Source organism: Bison bison, unplaced genomic scaffold (assembly GCF_000754665.1).
Source record: "Bison bison bison isolate TAMUID 2011002044 unplaced genomic scaffold, Bison_UMD1.0 scf7180017864167, whole genome shotgun sequence".
Classification (NCBI taxonomy): Eukaryota; Metazoa; Chordata; class Mammalia; order Artiodactyla; family Bovidae; genus Bison; species Bison bison.
Window position 1 is genome coordinate 2779752 of NW_011494739.1, and position 19970 is coordinate 2799721.

General features: G+C 45.4%; 1 protein-coding gene across 2 annotated transcripts in view; it reads right to left on the reverse strand.

Annotated features, from left to right (window-relative positions):
* NSFL1C (NSFL1 (p97) cofactor (p47)) overlaps positions 1-18837 on the reverse strand; it is a 20683-nt gene extending 1846 nt beyond the window's left edge. Inside the window, exons 1-9 of one of the 2 annotated variants that reach the window (XM_010841792.1) lie at positions 18568-18837; positions 15949-16046; positions 9998-10072; positions 8095-8100; positions 7360-7525; positions 6664-6756; positions 5268-5377; positions 4752-4889; positions 18-138 (exon numbers count right to left, since the gene is read on the reverse strand). In XM_010841792.1, the coding sequence (XP_010840094.1) occupies positions 18-138; positions 4752-4889; positions 5268-5377; positions 6664-6756; positions 7360-7525; positions 8095-8100; positions 9998-10072; positions 15949-16046; positions 18568-18672 (912 nt within the window). In that variant the 5' untranslated portion in view covers positions 18673-18837. The remainder of the gene's footprint in view (positions 1-17; positions 139-4751; positions 4890-5267; positions 5378-6663; positions 6757-7359; positions 7526-8094; positions 8101-9997; positions 10073-15948; positions 16047-18567) is intronic. The other variant, XM_010841793.1, reaches the window with a different exon arrangement.
* Positions 18838-19970: the final 1133 nt, after the last annotated feature.

The window sequence follows — 19970 nt, forward strand, 5'->3', positions numbered from 1 at the left end:
CCCCCCCCGCCGTCAGCAAGCCGTATTTGGATGTTTGTGGTAGGCTGTGACTCATCGATTGAGATGGAAGAGCTGGCTTTGGCTTCATTTTCTGCCTGCTGTGCTGGAGAGCTGGTATTCAATATCTGGGGGGCAGTGCTGAGGAGAGAGGATTGCATCAGGACATGAACAGAAACAAAGCCCCAGCAGGAGTGGAATCCTGTCAAGGATTTTACTGAGCATTTGCTACGTCTGGTGCTGTTTGCTGCTACTGACATAAGGAGTGACCAGACAGAATCCCTGCTCTGATGGAAATTAGAGGTCCAGCAGAATTCACCTCAACCCCCAAGTTACTGCCAGCTCCCTCACTCCTGGAGTTGGGCAAGTTACCAACCCCCTTCTTCCCTGATGTCCACAACTGAACAGAGCTTGAAGGGAAGAAAGCAGTATGCAAGAAAGCCTGGGCTGGAAGAGACCGGGACCTGACACTGGAGGCCCCAGCAGACCAGGACGAGTTTTGGCCCCAGTGAGAGGCTGAGGACAGAACGGGAAGGGGGCACTCCAAGTCTCCAGCTGAGGTGGGTGTCACACAGCCTGGCAGGTGACTGCTGGGATGTAAAGGACAAGTCCAGATTCTTATCCACTGATGGAATTTTCAGGCCTGCCTACCCTAGTGCAGCCTCACTCATGTGGGTATCTTGTACTCATTGGTCAACTATCAGGAGACAGTTCAGATTTCTGGAAAGCCAACCAAGTGCCTGGCACCACAGGGATTAAGTATATAATATGAACAGGACATGGTGCCTGCTGCAGTGTGGAAAGCTCAGATCTTGGAATGAGATGGACCAGGGTTTGAATTCACCCACTAGCTATAGTGGTGTTGGGCTAGTTATTTAAGCTCTTTGAGTTTCAACAACAGTAGTAACGAGATTCTTTAACAAGGACTATTGTGAGAATTAAAGGGGTTATACATTCAGGGAGGTGGACAAACACAAAATGCACACAAATTCCCAATTCTCCACAACCGTGTGGAGGCGTTATCTCTTTTTTTCTCTTAGCAGATGTCCTGGCCTAGACCTTTGCAGAGAATAGAGGCCATTAGATGAGAATCCCCCTGCCTTCCCCCAAAGCCTCTAATTAGATCAGTTCCTCCACCTCACTTCTTCCTCTGATCTTTACAACCTAAAAAGGGTCTTCTTAGCAAATCCAACTGAAAGTACTTTCCTAAGTGTGTTCCCTGGGACCTGAGTCCCTTGAGTTATCTACAGAAGGTTCTGGAAATGTCACATGTTATACCAACAGCGTCTGAGGCCACTAACATATTAAAGGTCTTGAGAGGTCATAAAGAAACTGTCTGCAATGCAGGCGACCCGGGTCTGATCTCTGGTTCAAGATCCCCTGGAGAAGGGAAATGCAACTCACTCCAGTATTCTTGCCTGGAGAATTCCATGGGCAGAGGAGCCTGGCAGGCTACAGTTCATGCGGTCACAAAGAGTCAGACACGACTGAAAGACTAACACTTTGAGAGGTTGTGAAGTGAAGGCAAACTTATTTGACCACCATGTTCTTCTTTCATGTTAACCTCCTGAAGATCATTTCATGGAACAGTCCACGAAATGTTGCCCCAGAGCACACAGTCAGCAAGAAAGAACTAAAAACTGAACTTACTTTCTGTGAACATCAAAAATACGGGTTTAGAGAATTACAGAGTGGAGATCAGAAGAGAACACTGGCCACAGTTATTGGCTATGAGAAAAGCTTCTACGTATTGACCTCACAATGTGTGGGACTCAAAAGATGAGACACACAGATAAATTACACCCATCACAGAAAGTTAAATGTTGCACCTGTAAATGCTTAAGATCTTCTCTGTTCTGTTCATTAGTTTTAACAGCATTAGGTCAACTCTCTAATTAGATTCTAAGTAGCCTGGCCCTCAACTGTTTATAACAGTTCCAAGTACGACAGGTACTCATTGAAGCTGCTGCCTGCCAGAAAGGCCTGAATGAGACAGAAGCTGAATCACTTGACTGCTCATTTGCTTTGTAGTGGGAATAAACTGGGCACTAAGATGCTCTGCTGAGGCCTGAGGCCCTGTCACCTGCTTTACAAAGATGAGCACTGCAGCAAGCATGGGGAGCAGCGGAGCTCATCCCAGCAGCAGTGACGCCCTCACCCCATCCCAAGTGCGCTCGTGGTGTTTGCTACTTGAAATCAAATGCAGGCTTCTCAAATCTTCAGATTAGTTCCCATCCAAACAAACAAATGCAAAACCTACATTCTTTCATGCAACTGAAAGAATTTTTTTAAATTTCTGAACTGAGAAAAATCTATTCATTCACTTTATTTTTCTAGGTAACTGGAGAAAAAACAAGGATTGACCAATTTTTGAGGGAAACTTGAGAAAAATTTCTTAAAACAGTTGGCTTCCTAATCATTTTACTTAACAAGACAATGATGGAAAGCACAGTAAAATTTACTGGAAAAACTAAAGCTAGAACTGAAAATCAAAGTGGAACTGGCAATGAACATTTATTTAGCTGACAAGCATCATGTCTGATTATCAAGCTCTGTTGATTCATCATCTGCACTAATAACGTAGTCCCATCCTAAAACAAAGGGCTTCCCTGGTGACTTAAGATAGTAAAGAAACCACCTGCACTGCAGGAGACGAGGGTTCCATCCCTGGATCGGGAAGATCCTCTGGAGAAGGGGGTGGCTACCCACTCCAGTATTCTTGCCTGGGAAATCCCATGGAGAGGAGCCTAGCAGGCTACAGTCTATGGGGTCACAAACAGTCAGACACAACTGAGCGACTAATACTTCACTTCATCCTAAGTCTCCTTAAAATATCTTAATTTTTTGAGACGTATTGTCCTGTACACACAATACAATTAAGACATTCCAAAAGCATAAGCATTTTTGGTTAATATGAAGCCAGACAAACCCAAACTTCAAGATGTTGAGTCCTTCCTTAAAACTAATGGCGGGTGAAAGAAGGCTGCCATGTTCTGGAGGGCAACGTGAAGACCTTCTGAGCTACGTGTTGCACTACTTCCAGGACAACATCAGGGGTATATCAAGATTTAATTAGATAACCACTGCAATGTTCATAATACTGATAATCACGTAAATACTTAATAGCAGGCACTGGTTAAGATGTGGCACATACGGAGCATAGAAAATTATGTTAGCATTAAAAAAAATATTGTAGAAATGCATTTACTGATCTGGAACGATAGCCAGACTACATTGACTAGGCAAAACAGTAGGGCATAGAACATTTGTTTTTACACACACACCCTTAGATACTAACTGGATATATCCAGCGGTTAGGTTTAAGAATAGCTTTTACTCTTTACCTGTATTTTCTATTTTAAAAGATAAACACACTTTATTTTCAATAATATATAGGGAAAAAAATTAAGTGGTGCTCCACAAAGCTTACCACAATTGACAAGGAAGTCACAGATGGATCACTCTGGGAACAGCTGTCCCAGACTAACCCACAGGGCTCAATGTGGGAGATGAAACGATGAGAGCAGGGTGACTTCAGTATTTTGGTCCTCGTAAATCGCAGTCTATTATCTCTAATAGAGCTATGACCCTTGCTCCTGACGAGGCACGAATGGCCAGCAGGGAGGCAGGGGATTCGAGGAGAGGGCCAGTCAGAATCGCAAAGAGCATAGACCACACTCTGATTCCTGAACATGCTGGTGAGGTGAGCAAGGGCAGCACCGAGCTCAAAAGCTGCCAGAGCTAGGTCAGAAGTAGGGTCATGCTGTGCAGAAGTGTGGGAAGGAGTTCCAATCAGAAGACCAGGTTCTAGTCCTGGTGGCACTGCAGGGAGCACCTAAGGGTAACCCTTAAGAGCCCAAGAGCCTCAGCTTTCCCTCTGTAAAGTAAGGACTGTATCGTGTGTCACCACGCTGAAAGCCTCTTGTGTGCACAGATCCCTCAGAAGAATACTGACCAAGTGACCCCATGCACAGCCAAAGCTGAGTGGGTCCCTGAGAAAAGGCTGCCTATCTGTGGGTTCATTAAGGATCTGGTGTGAGAACTCTGCTGATCACAGTTAACAGGAACTATCAACCAATCAGATCTTGTTAATATGAGGGGTTTGAATGCAAGACAGAGATAGTGGCAGAGGACACAAGGCAAAACAGTCACAGGGAATGACAAAGTAAGCGTCAGGCAGTGTTTACCAGAGAGGTAAAAATAAGACGCCCCTCACACTGGAGCAGCAGCCTGCACAGGAGCAACAATGTCCTTGAGCTTCCCTGGATCCTGAACGATGCTGCTGCAGGCTGGCTGGATTCCTCACCCCCGCTGAATCCCCACCTCAAGTGACCTGAATACGTGTGTCTGCTTCAGCCTTAGAGCCATCGAGGAGGTGCTCTCTGTTCTGAGCACCCTAGATAACCAAGTCCAAGCTGCAATGTGTTACCTTCACTGCTCACTGTGGGACAGTGCTCTACGTGCTCCTCCCAACAGCAGTCAAGGAGATAAGGACTCTTACTAGCCCCACTTTAAGCTGAGAAAACTGAGGCTGTACAGTCCAAGGTTATACGGCTAGAAAGCGAAGAAGAGATTTAGACTTAGGTCTGTTAATGCCAAAGCCTATGTTCTCATACTCTTCCTCCCATAAAGATAAAATCTGAAGTACTTTGTAATAAACAGTAAAGAGCTGCATCAAGTGAGCTGTGCACAGGGTCTGCTGGGCCCCAAAGGAGTGACCCACACAGTTCCACCCCACCCGTGCTGCTCCTTACCTGCCCAGTTTCTGACCCTCGCCAGTGAAGGCTTTGAAGGCTCCCTTGGGCTTCACGAAGTCCTCATCCCGATGGTCCTCCATGTCCAAGTTCACCTGCCCACCGTGAGCTAACCTCCGCAGCTCTGCTGGCACCTCTCTGTGGGAGAAAAGGCAGTGCTGGGGCCCACATAGAGCAGGATGGGAATGACAGTGATGGGTACAAAAGGAGGAGAAACTTCCCATCTCCAACTGATGGGCCTCCATGGGGAGCTCACTGCTCTAGTGGCTGTCTGCCTCCCCCTTCTCTCATGCCTGCCTAGAAGCATATCTGGTGACTTGGCTCTGACCTAGGCCCAAAGTGGAAAAGTAGATACACAGGGTTTCAGAAACAGATCTGTGAATCTGTTTCTCAACTGTGCTAAATCTGCTTAAAATTTTAAATTTCTTAAATAATAAACATTTGAATTGGTTTCTTCTTTCCCATCTGCCATCTCACTCACTGACATGCAACCTGAAGAAGGGTTTTTCTGCTCACCCTCTGCGAATAGACTCCAGAAACTGGGCATTGGATGGGTCCTGGTAGCTTCTGAGTTCACCATTGTCCAGGCTGAATCCAGTCTTCCAGAGCTTCAACACTACATGAACCTATGACAACAGGAGGTAAGCAGCCCATACATTGTCAGGAACCTGGCAAGCACACCAGTGTGAACCTGCAAATTAGCGAGTTTTTTACTATTTTACTGTGCCATTACTAAAACACACAGACAGACAAACATATATACTCATGCACAAGGAGAACAATCAACAACCAATGAAATAAGTATTAACCTAAAATAAGAAGGTGATATGGCACAAGTTAAGAGAATAGGCTTTGATTTAAGCAGACCAGGATCTGCGTCTGATCTTGCCACTCACTAAGTGGCACTGAGTACATGACTCGATTGATTGAAGCTGTAGCTTCCCTATCTGTAGGGTTGCCAGCGTGCTTGGCACACAGCTTGTGCTCAACTACATTAGCATGGCAAATTTTACATGGACTATTTTGCAGTCATTAAAAATGATATCTACAAAATTTGTTAACTCCCTGTACCCATCCACAGGAAAGGGTCTAGAGGGCTAAAGAACAACATATTAGCAGCTGCTGCCTCAGGCAGATAGAATTTTTATTTTGTTCTTGCTTGACTTTGTTTTGAAAAAAACCCAAAATGATTAAAAACAAAAACATTATGGAGACTAATGTTCACAAGGTCATATGAAAACATTTATGGCACTGAAAAAGAATATATACAGCCGAGTCACTTTGCTGTTCAGAAGAAATTAACACAACACTGTAAATCAATAAGATAAAAAATGTTTATGGCATAAACTTCAAAATTGACTCATAGCATTATTACACTTAGTAGAGAAGGGGGGACCCCCTATGCACAGGGGAAAAAGGACTGAATAACAATAGGAAAAAGTTTTAAAAGTATGTTTCAAGCCTCCCTGCTGCTGCTACTGCTGCTAAGTCGCTTCAGTCGTGTCCGACTCTGTGCAACCCCATAGACAGCCTCCTACCAGGCTCCTCTGTCTCTGTGATTCTCCAGGGAAGAAGGGCGGGGGGGGAGTCTAAAGACCAAGTTCTTTAGCCTTGTCCACAGCATCAGAGAACCCTAGAATCACTATCCCTCTGTCTGAGACTCATGGAATGCTCAGAAAACTCCTTTATTTGTCCATCCACTCTGCCCACCCCAACTTATCCAGCTCCCCCTGCCACCATCCAGCCAGATGAGAGCTGTCTGTGATACTCAGGTAAGCCTTTTCAATCATGGATGACACAGCAAATGTGCTGCCTCTTCCCTTTCAGAGGCTGCTGACTCATGGATTAACTTCTCCCCCAAAGTAATTAAACAGTCCACGAGCTTCCCTACAGAAGATGGATGCATACTCACATCTTGGCCGGAATGCCGCCTCCTTTCTCCTGCCACGTAGGCAGACTCTTCCTCTGGTGCCGCTCCAAGGCGGTAGCCACCGCCTGCAAATGGCTATAAAAGACAAGTTCACAAACACCTAAGGAGTGGGTCAGCAGTGATCAGGTTATTCAGACAAAATGTTATTTCAAGATTATTAACTATGAGGTATGCCTTCTCTGAGTAGCAAACTCAGAGCTACCAGGTCAGGATTGGGGTAAAAACTGAAAAGGTGTGGCTGGACAGAGTGCTGCTTGGCTAAAGGGAATGGCGGCTACTAAGATCTAGTTAATCACGACCATGCTGGAATCTTGGTGCAGGATAACACCAGATACTTTTTTGATTTTCACAAAGAAGGCAGAAATTCAGATTTTATGTAAAACAGATGACTATTGATTTAATTAAAATAAAAAAAAATAAAGCAAGACATTAAATCAAGTTGATCAGGCCAAACAAAACAATTGGCAGAACCTGATTTAGACCACAGGTTTGAAAACTTTACCCCAAATCTTGATTTCATGTTAAAAGGTAAGAGAAACTGCACTGCTCTTCTGCACAAGAGGAAGTGAGCAAATGAAAAACAAAAACAATTCAGTCACTATTGAGTGATAAAGGCCTCCTTCCCCCTTCTCTGGAACCTCAGTTCTATGGACATAGACATCTAGCCCCTATGCTTACTCTTGGTTTACTGGTCTCTCCAGGGCTCTTGGTCACTCGTTCCACAGCTACAGCTCCATGCTCCTTGGCACCTTTAAAAAGATCGTCCACCAGCTCGTTGGGACTTCTCTTCCTGGGAGGGCCAACAATCTGCTGTCCACTTCTCTCTGAGCCCCCAGCATAAAACCTGCACAGAAAATACACATCTAACACCAAATACGCTTAGAAAATATAAACAGAGCATGTGCCATGCTTTGGGCTAGGAGCTGGGCACAATGAGGCAAAGGGCACCAATGCTCATTTTTGAAACTTACTGTCTAGTGGGAGACACATGTAAAGAGGCAGGCAGGCATACTGCAGTGTGAGCCACAGAAAAGGTAAGGAAGGGGTCTCTGGGAATACAGAATCAGGGAGAACAGTCAAGGGTTCCTGGAAGGGTGTTTTCTGGGCTAAACCTTGAGGATGATGAGTTTATCAGGTAAAGAAACCAGGAAAGGGCATTCCAGGCATGCATGACAGCACATTAGCTCTGGGAATTAAACGCCAACACTTTTCCAGGAGATGATCACTATGATCACAGTGAGAAGCAGCTACCACTAGCAGCCCCGGATTAATGGTGACAGTGGCATGGTTAGTACAAGCAAGAAGGTTCCACTGGTGGCTCTGTCACTGAGTGATCTGGGCAAGCCAGTGCACTGAGCTATACCTCACTTTCCTTCTTTGAAATGGAAGGGAAGAATCACATGCCCTACCTACCTGTTCCTTAAGTCAGGGCCATGAGGTTCAAATCAGCAGATGTATGCAAAAGAACAAGCACAGAGTAACACACACATGTAAGGTGGTTTGATACTGCACCGAGAGCTCACCCAAGCCTCACTTCGCCTTGCAATTCTTGTGACATACACCAGGAGGATGATGAGAGTGGGTACTGGAGGTGGTCAGTGAAGCTCAAATATAAGCCCCAAGATACCCACATCTGCTTTGTAAGGGGCCAAGCAAAGCTTGAGATTAAGTTAGCACTTTAGTTTTTTAACCTGGGTTTGAAAATCTACAGTCATGCAGCCTTGGCTGGCTGCTTCCTTCTCACTCCTATTCACAGCTAAGTCAACAGCACATCTCAGTGGGGAGAACCGAGAACCTATAAAAATTAGCCTCAGCCTTCCATGTCTTGACATTATCCAGGGAATGGAGGCAAAACCCTAGGCCTTGGCATGAACAAGAGGACCAGTGTCATTAGGTCTGAAATGCTGAGGAACCAAAGAGGTAACTCCGGATGTGAAGTAAAGGTCACTGCCTGGAGGACGTGACCAGACAGGAGAACTAGGAAGAGGTTATTTAAGAGTTGGGCATTCACTTACTTGATGACACTGTCTTTCAAGGGGCATTGAAACACTGAAATTAACATTTATTCCTGAACTTTGAGTATATTTAAATAGAACGCTGAGGTACGGCAAAAGTCACTACATGGATGAAAACAAAGAATAGAACATATGTAATTTCTGAGCTCACTTTCCAAAGACTGACCACAATGAGGTAACTGCATTTCCATAATGGTTATTACACAATGTTCCTCAGGAATGTTTGACAGACCCAGGCAGATTCCATGGAGAACCAAAACCTGTAAAACGAGGCTGCAGCCAGTTCATCCTTGTTCATTCCAGGTAAAGTTCTGTAAGGTCCTTATTATGGGATCTCAAAGCCCCGGCTTATGAACTAGGAACCTATGATCAAATGCCTTAAAAATATTCATGGCCTTGACCCGGTATTTTCATTTCTAGAAACTATTTAATATAACCTGAAATGTAGTCAAAGATTAATACACAGAGATGTTCACAGCATTGATATCTACAGTGGTAAAAAACTGAAAATGATCTAAACATCAAACATTCCGTATGATGGATTATTATTATAGTCAGTGAAAACACTTATCAAAAATTTTAATGACACAGAGAAATATGTAGCATTATATATCAAGATGTAGCATTAATTCTACAAAAGCAAGAAACAAACTTATCTAATCTTCATCATGTAAAATACAGTATCAACAAGCTACCTTTATACACAGAACCAAGACTTAGTAGAAGTATGCCAAAATATTAACTGTAGTGACCAAAGGGTGGATGAGTGTCATATTTTTTTCATTATGCTATATTTTCCACAATGGACACCAGTTTTATTATAACATTCCTAAAGGTTAAAGGCAAGCCAACAAAAAACAGTACAGTGTCTGTGTAACAGGGGAATATACATTTGTAAGCCCATTTTCCTGTTTATTATGTAATATACTGCTTTTTCAATTAAGAAAAAACTGGAAGGAAATACACCTAAAGTATTGATACCTGGCTACCTCTGGGTTGTGATACTATGAATGGCTTTTTTCCTTACAGATTTATTTCCTTTTCCCTAATATTCTTCAATAAATACATATTATTTAAAAAATTAAAAACAACAACAAAAAAAACAAACCCCAAATGAAAAAAAAAAGGTAAGAAGACAGGGATCACTTCTAAGCTACAGGGAGTGGAAAACTGTTTCTAGTATGTGTGTGACTAGCTCACAGTACTAATGGTTAATGATAACAGAGCACGTTTATCCTTCTAGGCCCTTCTAGGTAATTATCACAGAATTCATGTGGACTGTGTCCCCAACAAAGACTCACCTCTGACCTTCCTCTTCCTCCTCGTCCTCATCTTGGTCATGAATGAGGTCTCTGAAGGATGTCACCCTATTATCGCTGGAGACACAGAAAGGAGGAAATTGATCTCATAGGGAGTTAAAAAAAGGTAACCTCCATCATCAACTGCTAAAAGTTGAGGACACTGAGGTTTAGGTTTTTTGGTGGGGCAGGAAGAGGATCTAGGTGGAAGAGGGTTCTCTCTCTTATGTTTATATGCTAAACAATGTGATATTTATTTATTCAAGGTCACCCAGGACTAAGAATAAATAGGAAGTGTATCAAGAAGTAAAGTGGAATCCAATTTAAGCTCTCCTAGGGGAGAGGACGGAGAAGGCAATGGCACCCCACTCCAGTACTCTTGTTTGGAAAATCCATGGACGGAGGAGCCTGGTGGGCTGCAGTTCATGGGATTGCAAAGAGTTGGATACGACTGAGCAACTTCACTTTCACTTTTCACTCTCATGCATTGGAGAAGGAAATGGCAACTCACTCCAGTGTTCTTGCCTGCAGAATCCCAGGGACAGAAAGGCCTGGTAGGCTGCCATCTCTGGGGTCGCACAGACTCAGACACGACTGAAGTGACTTAGCAGCAGCAGCAGCAGGGGAGAGGAGCGAACCGGATAGGGACTGTACTACTTTAAAAACATACTACCGGATAGTGATTTTCATCATATAATTTTTAAATACTGGGAGGATGCCTGTGTGTCAGGCACTGAACTGGATGCTAGGTCTATGAAATTATCAGGCACAGTTCTTACCCTTTAGTTGCTTACAGGTTAGTGGCACTCTGGCCTGGAAACCATCCATTAAATACTGTGCAATACGGGCTGTGACAAAGGAAAGCACATGGGACGTGAGAGCAGAGTCTTTTGTTCTAGGTGGGGGTGGGGGAAGTATCAAGAAAAGCTTCCCAGAGAAACGCGGCATTTGGACCTAGTGCTGATGAACGAGAGGACCATCAGTCAACTGGATAATGGATGGTGGTGATGGTGGGGAAAGGGGACCAGCAGGGCATTATAGGAAAGCAGTGCAGGCACACACAGAAACCAGTGACGGCAACACATTAAAGGACAAATCAAGGAACAGAAATGAAACAAATATGTGTGTGAAGAGGCCCCTGTCTGCTTCTGCTGTAGGTTAGTCAAGTACAGGGTGTGGTGGAGAGGGCCCACTAAACACGTCATGAGAAAGGTTAACTCCCTCCTCTGATGTTGTCTTACACTGCCACTTTTTTCCTAGTTTAGATTTGTCCTCAAGAACAATCTTAGTTTTTCAAGGACCGTGAGACACAGAATTTATAAAAACATTTTCTGTATCTCTTATGGGGAAAAAAGTTGTTTCTCTTTAATACGAGGGGAAGGGGGTAATAGCAATTTAGTGAGGCTAAGAAGGAGTTGTTTACTTCCATTCAGTCTTGAAGAAAGATTTATTTCAGGGAGACAATCAGAGGACAGAATACCCTCTGAGGCTCTACCAACTAGACATAGGAGGACAACCAGCAAATGGTGTAGCAAATACACTCCTGCCTGAGCTGAGAGCAACCTCCTGGGCATTCCTTCACGCTCTACACAACATGGTCTAAAAGGATGCAAGTGATTAAGATCTGTACTAGTGCCTTAAAGGCCTGCTGTTTAGTCACCAAGTCGTAAACTGTGGGAGATGGTGAGGGACAGGGGTGTGCTGCAGTCCATGGGGTCACAAAGAGTTGACATAACTTGGTGACTGAACACCACCACCACCACCACCAGCTTGAGCAAACCACTTGCTCTGGCTATAGTTCTCTTTCCCCAAAAGTTCTTGATCCCAACTTAGGCACTAGTGGGACCTTGGGCATGCTACTGAAATTCTCTAAGTCTTCATTTCCTCATGTGAAAATGGAAACAACCAGCACCAACCTCGTGGGCTTACTGTGAACAGCTGGGGTGCTGACGGACAGTGTAGCACTTCTCAAGTACTACTCTTGAGCAGCAGGTATCAAACTGTTGGTCCTTGAACTAGGAGTATCAGCATTTACCCTCGAAATTCAGACAGATGCAAATCCTTCACCCTTACCCTAGACCTCCTCAATCAGAAACCCTAAAAGGAGTATCTAGTAATCTGGTTTTAGGAGTCCTCCAAGTAATTCTGATACATGCTCAAGTCTGAGGACCACTGTTCTGGAGTAATGTTCTGAGAGTTACCTTAACAGTACAGATGTCCTAGGGACACCACCAATTTAAGAATATTGGGTCTTGTATCTTCCACAAATTGGCAAAATGTCTCAGAAATTTCAACTATTCAGGATCAGAACTCTATCTCCCAGGCACCCTGAAGCAGCACAAAGGTGCTCTGTCAGATAACATTTTCTGCAGTGACAGAAATGCTGTATCTGTACTGTCCAATATGGAAGCCACTAGTCACATGGGGCTATTGAGCATTTAAAATTCAGTAATTGAGCATGAATAGCTCAATGTTTGTTTTATTTAATTTTAATTAATTTAAACAGTTACCTGAGGTTAGAGACTACCATATTAGACAATATAGTTTTAGAGAATCAGACAATGGTGGTCCCTAACATTTTAAGAAAGTACAGTTTTGTTGAATGAAAGAAGAAAAAAAAGGAAGAAATAACAGCATCCCTCTTACTCAACCCTGTGCTAGGTACAGGGGTGGGAGGTATTGGACAGGAAGGTAGTTAGCAGAAGCAGCAGTTTTGGATTTAGACGAGTTTGGGTTTGAATTTGCCGTAAGGGCAAATGTGTTACTCAGACTAAGGCTCAGCATCCAGACCTGTGAAATGGTGAGCACCCTACCGACTTCCACGGTGGATACTGAGGTATAAGAAGATAATGTATGAAGGAGTATCTGGCAGAGCCAGACAGATGGTGGGTGCTTCTGAAATACTAGCCCTTCCACCTCTAGGAACTTACTATTTACTCAGGGAGAAAATATTCCAGTAATCACCAGAAGAATTCAAGACAATATAGGAGAGATGTCGCTGAGTAGTATGCAGATGTGGGTTGTGATTGGGGTTTGTGCTGCCTCTGGGTTTGGGGATTACACACTTAGTAGAGAAGGTGGGGCGGGAGCTACACGTGGAAGGACACAAGGATTTGCACAGGTGGAAAGGGAGCGAGACTAGGCCTGTCGAGTCAGAGGAGAGGCTCCAAGAACTAAGGCAGAACTGAGACACCAAACAAATCACTTTGATTGAAATAAAGATTTAAGAAAGGAGGAAAAGGGGGCTAAGATGAGGATGGCAGGTTCGCTGCAAACTCCTGAGGATGCTGAATGTCCACAGGGAGAGGCAGTACATCATTCTGGCTGAGAGCTGAGTGCTGGAAGCAGAAACAGATCTGCCTTTAAATCCTTGTTTGACTAGCTGTGTGATCTTGGGAAGAAGCCCAGCTTCAGTGTTTTCATCTGTGAAATGGGAAAAGTAACAGTAGCCACCTCACAGGGTTGTAGTAAAGCATTAAACCTAGTGCCTGGCAGCTGATAAGTACTCAATAAATGATAGCTGTTATTACTGAGGAGTTCAGACTTTCTCCTGTACCTATGGTTAACCTTTTTATGTCCCACAGCCCTCTGAGTATCTGATAAAAAGCTACGAATATTTTTGCCTAAAAAGGTTCAACATATATACAAGTTATTACGTACAATTTCAGGTAATTTACGGGCCTTCTGACACCCATTCCACAGATCCCGCCTAGGGGATTAGCCTCCACGTTAGGAGCTTATTAACTGAGTGCTGTGCACAGAGGCAGTGACAATGTGAAAGAGTATGAGAAGATGACGGTCGGGGGCGGGGAGAGCTCAGCAGCAGGCTAAGTGTCCTGCAACAGTCAGGTCAAACAGGGGAAGGCAGGTCCCACACAGTTCCTCCTGGGTGCTAACACATGCCTGCCTTCTCCTGAGAATGCAGTTAGCATTTACCATCTGCACAAGGACCATGATTAACACATGGTGCATTCCCTCTCCCTTTTCCTTGGTTTCACCTAAGCCCAGTACCAAGTCTGAGGCTTAACCAAAGCAAAGTAAGACATTTAGAACTGCATGTGTGTGCAAGTCTTTTACTTCTCTTGGTCTTAACGATAAACTCTATTTCTTTGGTTCTTTAACTCTTCTTAACATATGAACTTGTGGAATGAGACAGGGAACAAATAATAGAATGGGGAAGATGAGAATGGATGCTAATAATGGTAATACGAAAATGACAGTAATAGCAGTTAACATGTTCCATGTTGTATTAACTCATTTATTTGCCCATGTGGTAGGCACTACTATCCTTCCCATTTGACAAGTAATGAAACTGAGGGACTGGCGATGTTGAGTAACCTGCTCAAGGTCACAAAGCTCTCAAGTGACAGAGCTGGGATTTGAAGGTGGGCGGTCAGGCTTCTAGCCTAGGCTCTAACATGAATGTGGGTGGTCAGGCTCCAAGCCCAGGCTCTAACATGAAGGTGGGTGATCAGGCTCCCAGAGTAGGCTTTAACATGAAGGTGGGTGGTCAGGCTCCTAGCCTAGGCTCTAACATAAAGGTGGGTGGTCAGGCTTCTAGCCTAGGCTCTAGTATGAAGGTGGGAGGTCAGGCTCCAAGCCCAGGTTCTAACAAGAAGGTGGGTGGTCAGGCTCCTAGCCTAGGCTCTAACATGAAGATGGGTGATCAGGCTCCTAGCCTAGGCTTTAACATGAAGGTGGGCAGTCAGGCTCCTAGCCTAGGCTCTAGTATGAAGGTGGGCGGTTAGGCTCCAAGCCCAGGCTTTAATAAACCACTGTGTGGATTGGACTTTGGGTCTACCAGAGAAGACAGGTATGAACATGTGACTGACATCACAAGCTAGGTTTCAATTTCTCCTCCTCTCTATTTCTGTGCCAACACCCAACAGTAATCTGGTGTGCCTGTGAAAGACACTGCAGGAAATTAGCTGTCTCTGTGAGCAGCTGCAGAAGAGCCCTTACCCTACCAACCAGGCCCCAGGCAGTAACATCCTGACATGTCATCAATGACACCTCACAGGTTAGCATCTATGAAGAACTGAAAGATGTCCTGCCTATTACCTCTCTCCTCTGGAAACAGAGGAGAAGTTAAGGAAACAATGACAGCTGGGATTAGTGTTCCTTCTTGAAAGAGGGGAAATACAATTTAAATCTCAGATGTCCTCAGAGAGAAACACAATTTATCACTTCACACCAGCAAAGAAACCCTATATGTGTGTTCTGGAGTTGAATGCAAACTCAAACTAAGTGAGGACATACAGCAGAGTAGAAAAGGTTTCAGCAGAAAAGGGAGATGTGGTTCACATACCTTTAAAGGAAGCGGCCCTGCCTGTCTCATGAAGTCCTGCAATAATTATTGCTATCTGCAGATCACAGTAGTGATCTGCTCTAAGAATCCTGGAGACAGGGCGGCGAGGACAAGGGATGTAAATGAGATCGCAAAGGTTAACACTGTTTCACAAAATAAGACAAGGTCTCCCTAATTAATTTGGGAAAGAGCGGGTTAACAGGTTTAGTTTGTCTAAGTCTTTTAAATAGGGTAATAGGCATCCTAAAATATTTAAAGAGCCTTTTTAAAGTCATCTGGCCTAATCTTTTACGTCTATAGCCTCCCTGAAAGGAAGCACTTCAGTTTTAACTTAAAAACTTTCAGAAATGGAGAAGCCACTCCTCACATTTCATAAATAAGAGACCCCCCCCCGCCCCCCGCAAACATTTAAATAGTTGGTTCTGTGGTTTCCTCCAGGACTGGATCATAAAACACACTCAGTTAAGAATCCCACATCTCCACACAAAAGGAATAAGTCTTGCAAGAAACTACTACCCACCAGTCAGTCTTTCTCCCTCAAACCCACTGGTCCAGGTTCCCAGGCCTGAACCCTCTGTCAAGGCAGGAAATAGTCCACCACTGCTGGAAGCACACCAATGCAGCAATAACTGAAGTTGGCCCTTACCTGGGGGCTGTGCCTCTGGACACTGAACTGGGGGTTGCCTGCGAAATGGTCACAATGTCTTCGTCCCCTCCATCCTCATAAAAGCTTGCTAGGGCAATCTGAAACAGACAGGCAGTAACATGGGATCCTTAAACAGGCCTTCATCTAACATGTTCCCTTTGAACACAAAGGAGCAAAGACACAAAAATATGGCCCACGCTTATAAGGCAGTCTGTATATGGTGAGCCATGGAAAATAAGACCAAAAGATTAGTGGCCCAACTATTTGTTTTCATATCACCTGAAACAAATTCCACCTACTAAAGGAAAAAGAAGGCAAAAAGGAAAGCTGGGATGGAGATACTCCTCAATGTCATTTTATGAGGAAATGTGATCTAGTAAAAGCAGTGTACATTTACTGAATACTCATTTATGTGCCATGTTGATCTGAGTGTAACTCTATCTGTGCTAACTTATTTAATCCTTAAAGAACCCTATGGAGTTAGTGCTATCATCATCTCATTTTATAGTTGACAGAGAAGTGGTAAGAAGAAAACTGTCTGAGGTTACACAGTTGGTAAAGAGTGGAGCCAGGGTTGATCCCAGGCAGTCTGCTCAGGCCCTTGCTCTCAGCTCTCAGGTGACAGCCAGGAGTTGGAAACTGCGAGGTCACTACAGATGACTACTCTTACTTTTCTCTGAGGCTGTTTCCTAGTCTGTGCAATGGGGACACTCATCTCACCAACCCTGCAAAATGGATGAGAACATCCATTAACATTTATGCCCAGTCATGTCTTAGCTCTATACATACAGAAGGAATATGGACCTCTTTTAGCCATTTGTGATTGGATGTTTCTGGCATGAAGTCAATGCATAGGTATTTACTAATCACTGCTTCCCTGGTGGATCAGACAATAAAGAATCTGCCTGCATTGCAGGAGACCCAGGTTCAATCCCTGGTTAGGGAAGATCCCTTGGAGAAGGGAATGGCTATCCATGTCAGTATTCTTGCCTGGACAATCTCATGGACTGAGGAGCCTGGCGGGCTATCGGCTACAGTCCATGGGATCGCAGAGTAGGACAGGACTGATCGACCGACACTTACTCTGCACAATCAAGTAAGAGCGCAATGAGGTCTACAGAAATGACAAGACCAGGCTCCTGTCCTCAAGGTCACCACACTGTAGGAGACAGGGAGCTGCTGTGGGACACAACCAGCCTGTGGGAAGCAGCGTGCCTTTACAGGACACACTTTAGCAAGCCAGCCAGGAGGCACTGTGCTACGGGACATGCACTGAATGGCATCAAGGGAGGTCTGTGTCCAAGTCGTGGGCAAGTCACGTCACATACGTGAGCGTGCTTCCGCACTAACAGCATGAGGAGACCGAGACCGATGACCTGCCAACTGTAACACTGGGAGCTTCTAGGTCTTTCAAGTAGAAGCCGCACTTTGCATTTTCACCCAGCACAGGGGCTTTACACCATATGTCTATACAGTTGTGATGCTTTACCTAACTTTATGCTTTCGCGAAGCATGTGAAGAGTGAAGTCAGCAGACCCAGTTCACATCCTAACCCCTGGGTGTGTGACCTTGGGCCTATCACTTGCCTTCTGAGCTTCCAATTCATCTATTTCCTCAAATGAAGACGTTTTCTTCACTTCACAGTGTGGCAAGGATAAACCAAATCATGTACGTAAAGTGCCAGGGCACGTGGTGGCAGAGCTTAATACAGCCTGGGCTCTGGTATCAGACAGAACTGAGTTCGAATGCCATTTCTTCCACCTGGTAGCTAGTGAGGCCTTCAGCAAATTACTTAACTTCCCTAAACTTCAGCTTCAAAGTGCAATGCTTAAATAACTTAAGATACATAAAGCTCATGGTAGGCACTCAATAAATATTAATCATCGTCATCCATCAAAGATGTAGGTTGGCCAAAAACATGCATGCAATTCTTTCTACAATTAATCACTGAGTGCTTATTACGTGTCAGGTGTTGTTCTAGACACAGAGGATTCAACAGTTTACCAAAATCCCTGCCTGGTGTACTTTATCTTAATCTCTTCTAGTATTTTATGTATGTCTAATACCTGCCAGTGAATTACACGATAAGCTCCAAGAAGACTCCCATTTCACAGAGAAGTTACCCAATAAAGATCATTAGGATCCAACTTTGCGCCACAACCCAGTTTCTCCCAGCATTTAGGTACGAGGGGGAGTGTGACCGGGGCTGCGGAAATGGAAATGAACGAGCACCTCGTGCCCCCCGTCGCCCCGCTCCACCCGGGAGCTGGTCAGTCCGGCCGGGGCCGCAGCCGAGACTTGGCGCGGCAGCCACGCCCCCAGGGTCCCCGTCTCCACGCGGGCTGCGGCTGTACCCAAAGGCTCGCCTACCCGAGAGCCAGCCAGAAAGGAAAAACGAGGTCCGATAGACCAGGTCAGTCCGGGCCTGGGCTGGCCTGCGTTTCCCCTCGCCCAGGACGAGCTGGCGACGCGTGGCAAGCGGCCCCAGGACCCTGAGGCCTGGGTCGGGCCGCAGCCCGGCGGGATGACTGTGCGCTTCGGCCGCCGAGGGCTTGAGGCACCAGGTGTCTGCTCCCCCTAGTACCCTGCCTGCCCGACGCGGCCCCCTCCCGGCGCTACCTGCAGGTCCCAGCCGGCCGACTCCAGGAAGAAGCGGGCCCGATCCTCCTCGGCGCCCGTCACCGCCACGAACTCCCTCAGAGCGTCCTGCCGCTCCGCCGCCATCTTCGCCCGGTGCGCCGCCCAAACTGCCCCGGGTATCACTGCACAGCCTCAGCCCCGCCGCGGCGTTCCGTCCTCCGGTTGACCAGGTCCAGCCGAGTGGAGCCCGCCCGCAGGCCCCGCCCCATACAGTGCCTAACGCAAAACCTTCCGTGCGGGAAACGCCGCCGCTCTGCGCCCTCTGGCGGCCGCAGCCCGGACCCTCAGTCTAACGGCGGGGGAGGGAGCGCGGGGAGGATGAGAGGCGGGGCGGGTCCACCACTGTGTACCTGTGGAACGAAAGATCGCCAAAGGATTCAGTTTCACATTATTCATTGAGTCGTTTCCTCATTTCATTAATTTATTCTTTCGTTCATTCACTTGTGCAACTGAGTGGAACCAAGGGAACTCTTTCAGTTCAGTTCATTTCAGTCGATCAGTCGTGTCCGACTCTTTGCGACCCCAGCCCATCAGGCTTCCCTGTCCATCACCAACTCCCGGAGCCTACTCAAGCTCATGTCCATCCCATCGGTGATGCCATCCAACCATCTCATCCTTTGTCGTCCTCGTCTCCTCCTGCCTTCAACCTTTCCCAGCATCAGTGTCTTTTCCAATGAGTGGGTTCTTCACCTCAGGTGGCCAAAGGATTGGAGTTTCAGCTTCAGCATCAGTCCTTCCACTGAGTATTCAGGACTGATTTTCTTTAGGATTGACTGGTTTGTTCTCCTTGCAGTTCAAGGGACTCTCAAGAATCTTCTCCAACACCACAGTTCAAAAGCATCAATTCTTCAGCGCTCAGCTTTCTTTATAGTTCAATTCTCACATCCATGCATGACTACTGGAAAAACCGTAGCTTTGACTAGAAGGACCTTTGGTTTGCTTTTTAATAAGCTGTCTAGGTTGGTCATAGCTTTTCTTCCAAGAAGCAAGCGTCTTTTAATTTCATGGCTGCAATCACCATCTGCAGTGATTTTGGAGCCCAAAAGAGTAAAGTCTGTCACTGTTTCCCCATCTATTTTCCATGAAGTGATGGGACCCGATGCCATGATCTTAGTTTTCTGAATGTTGAGCTTTAAGCCAACTTTTTCAGTCTCCTCTCTCACTTTCATCAAGAGGCTCTTTATTTCTTCACTTTCTGCCATAAGGGTGGTGTCATCTGCATATGTGAGGTTATTGATATTTCTCCTGGGCATCTTGATTCCAGCTTGTGCTTCCTCCAGCCCAGCATTTCACATGATGTATTCTGCATATAAGTTAAATAAGCAGGGTGACAATATACAGCCTTGACGTACTCCTTTCCTGATTTGGAACCAGTCTGTTGT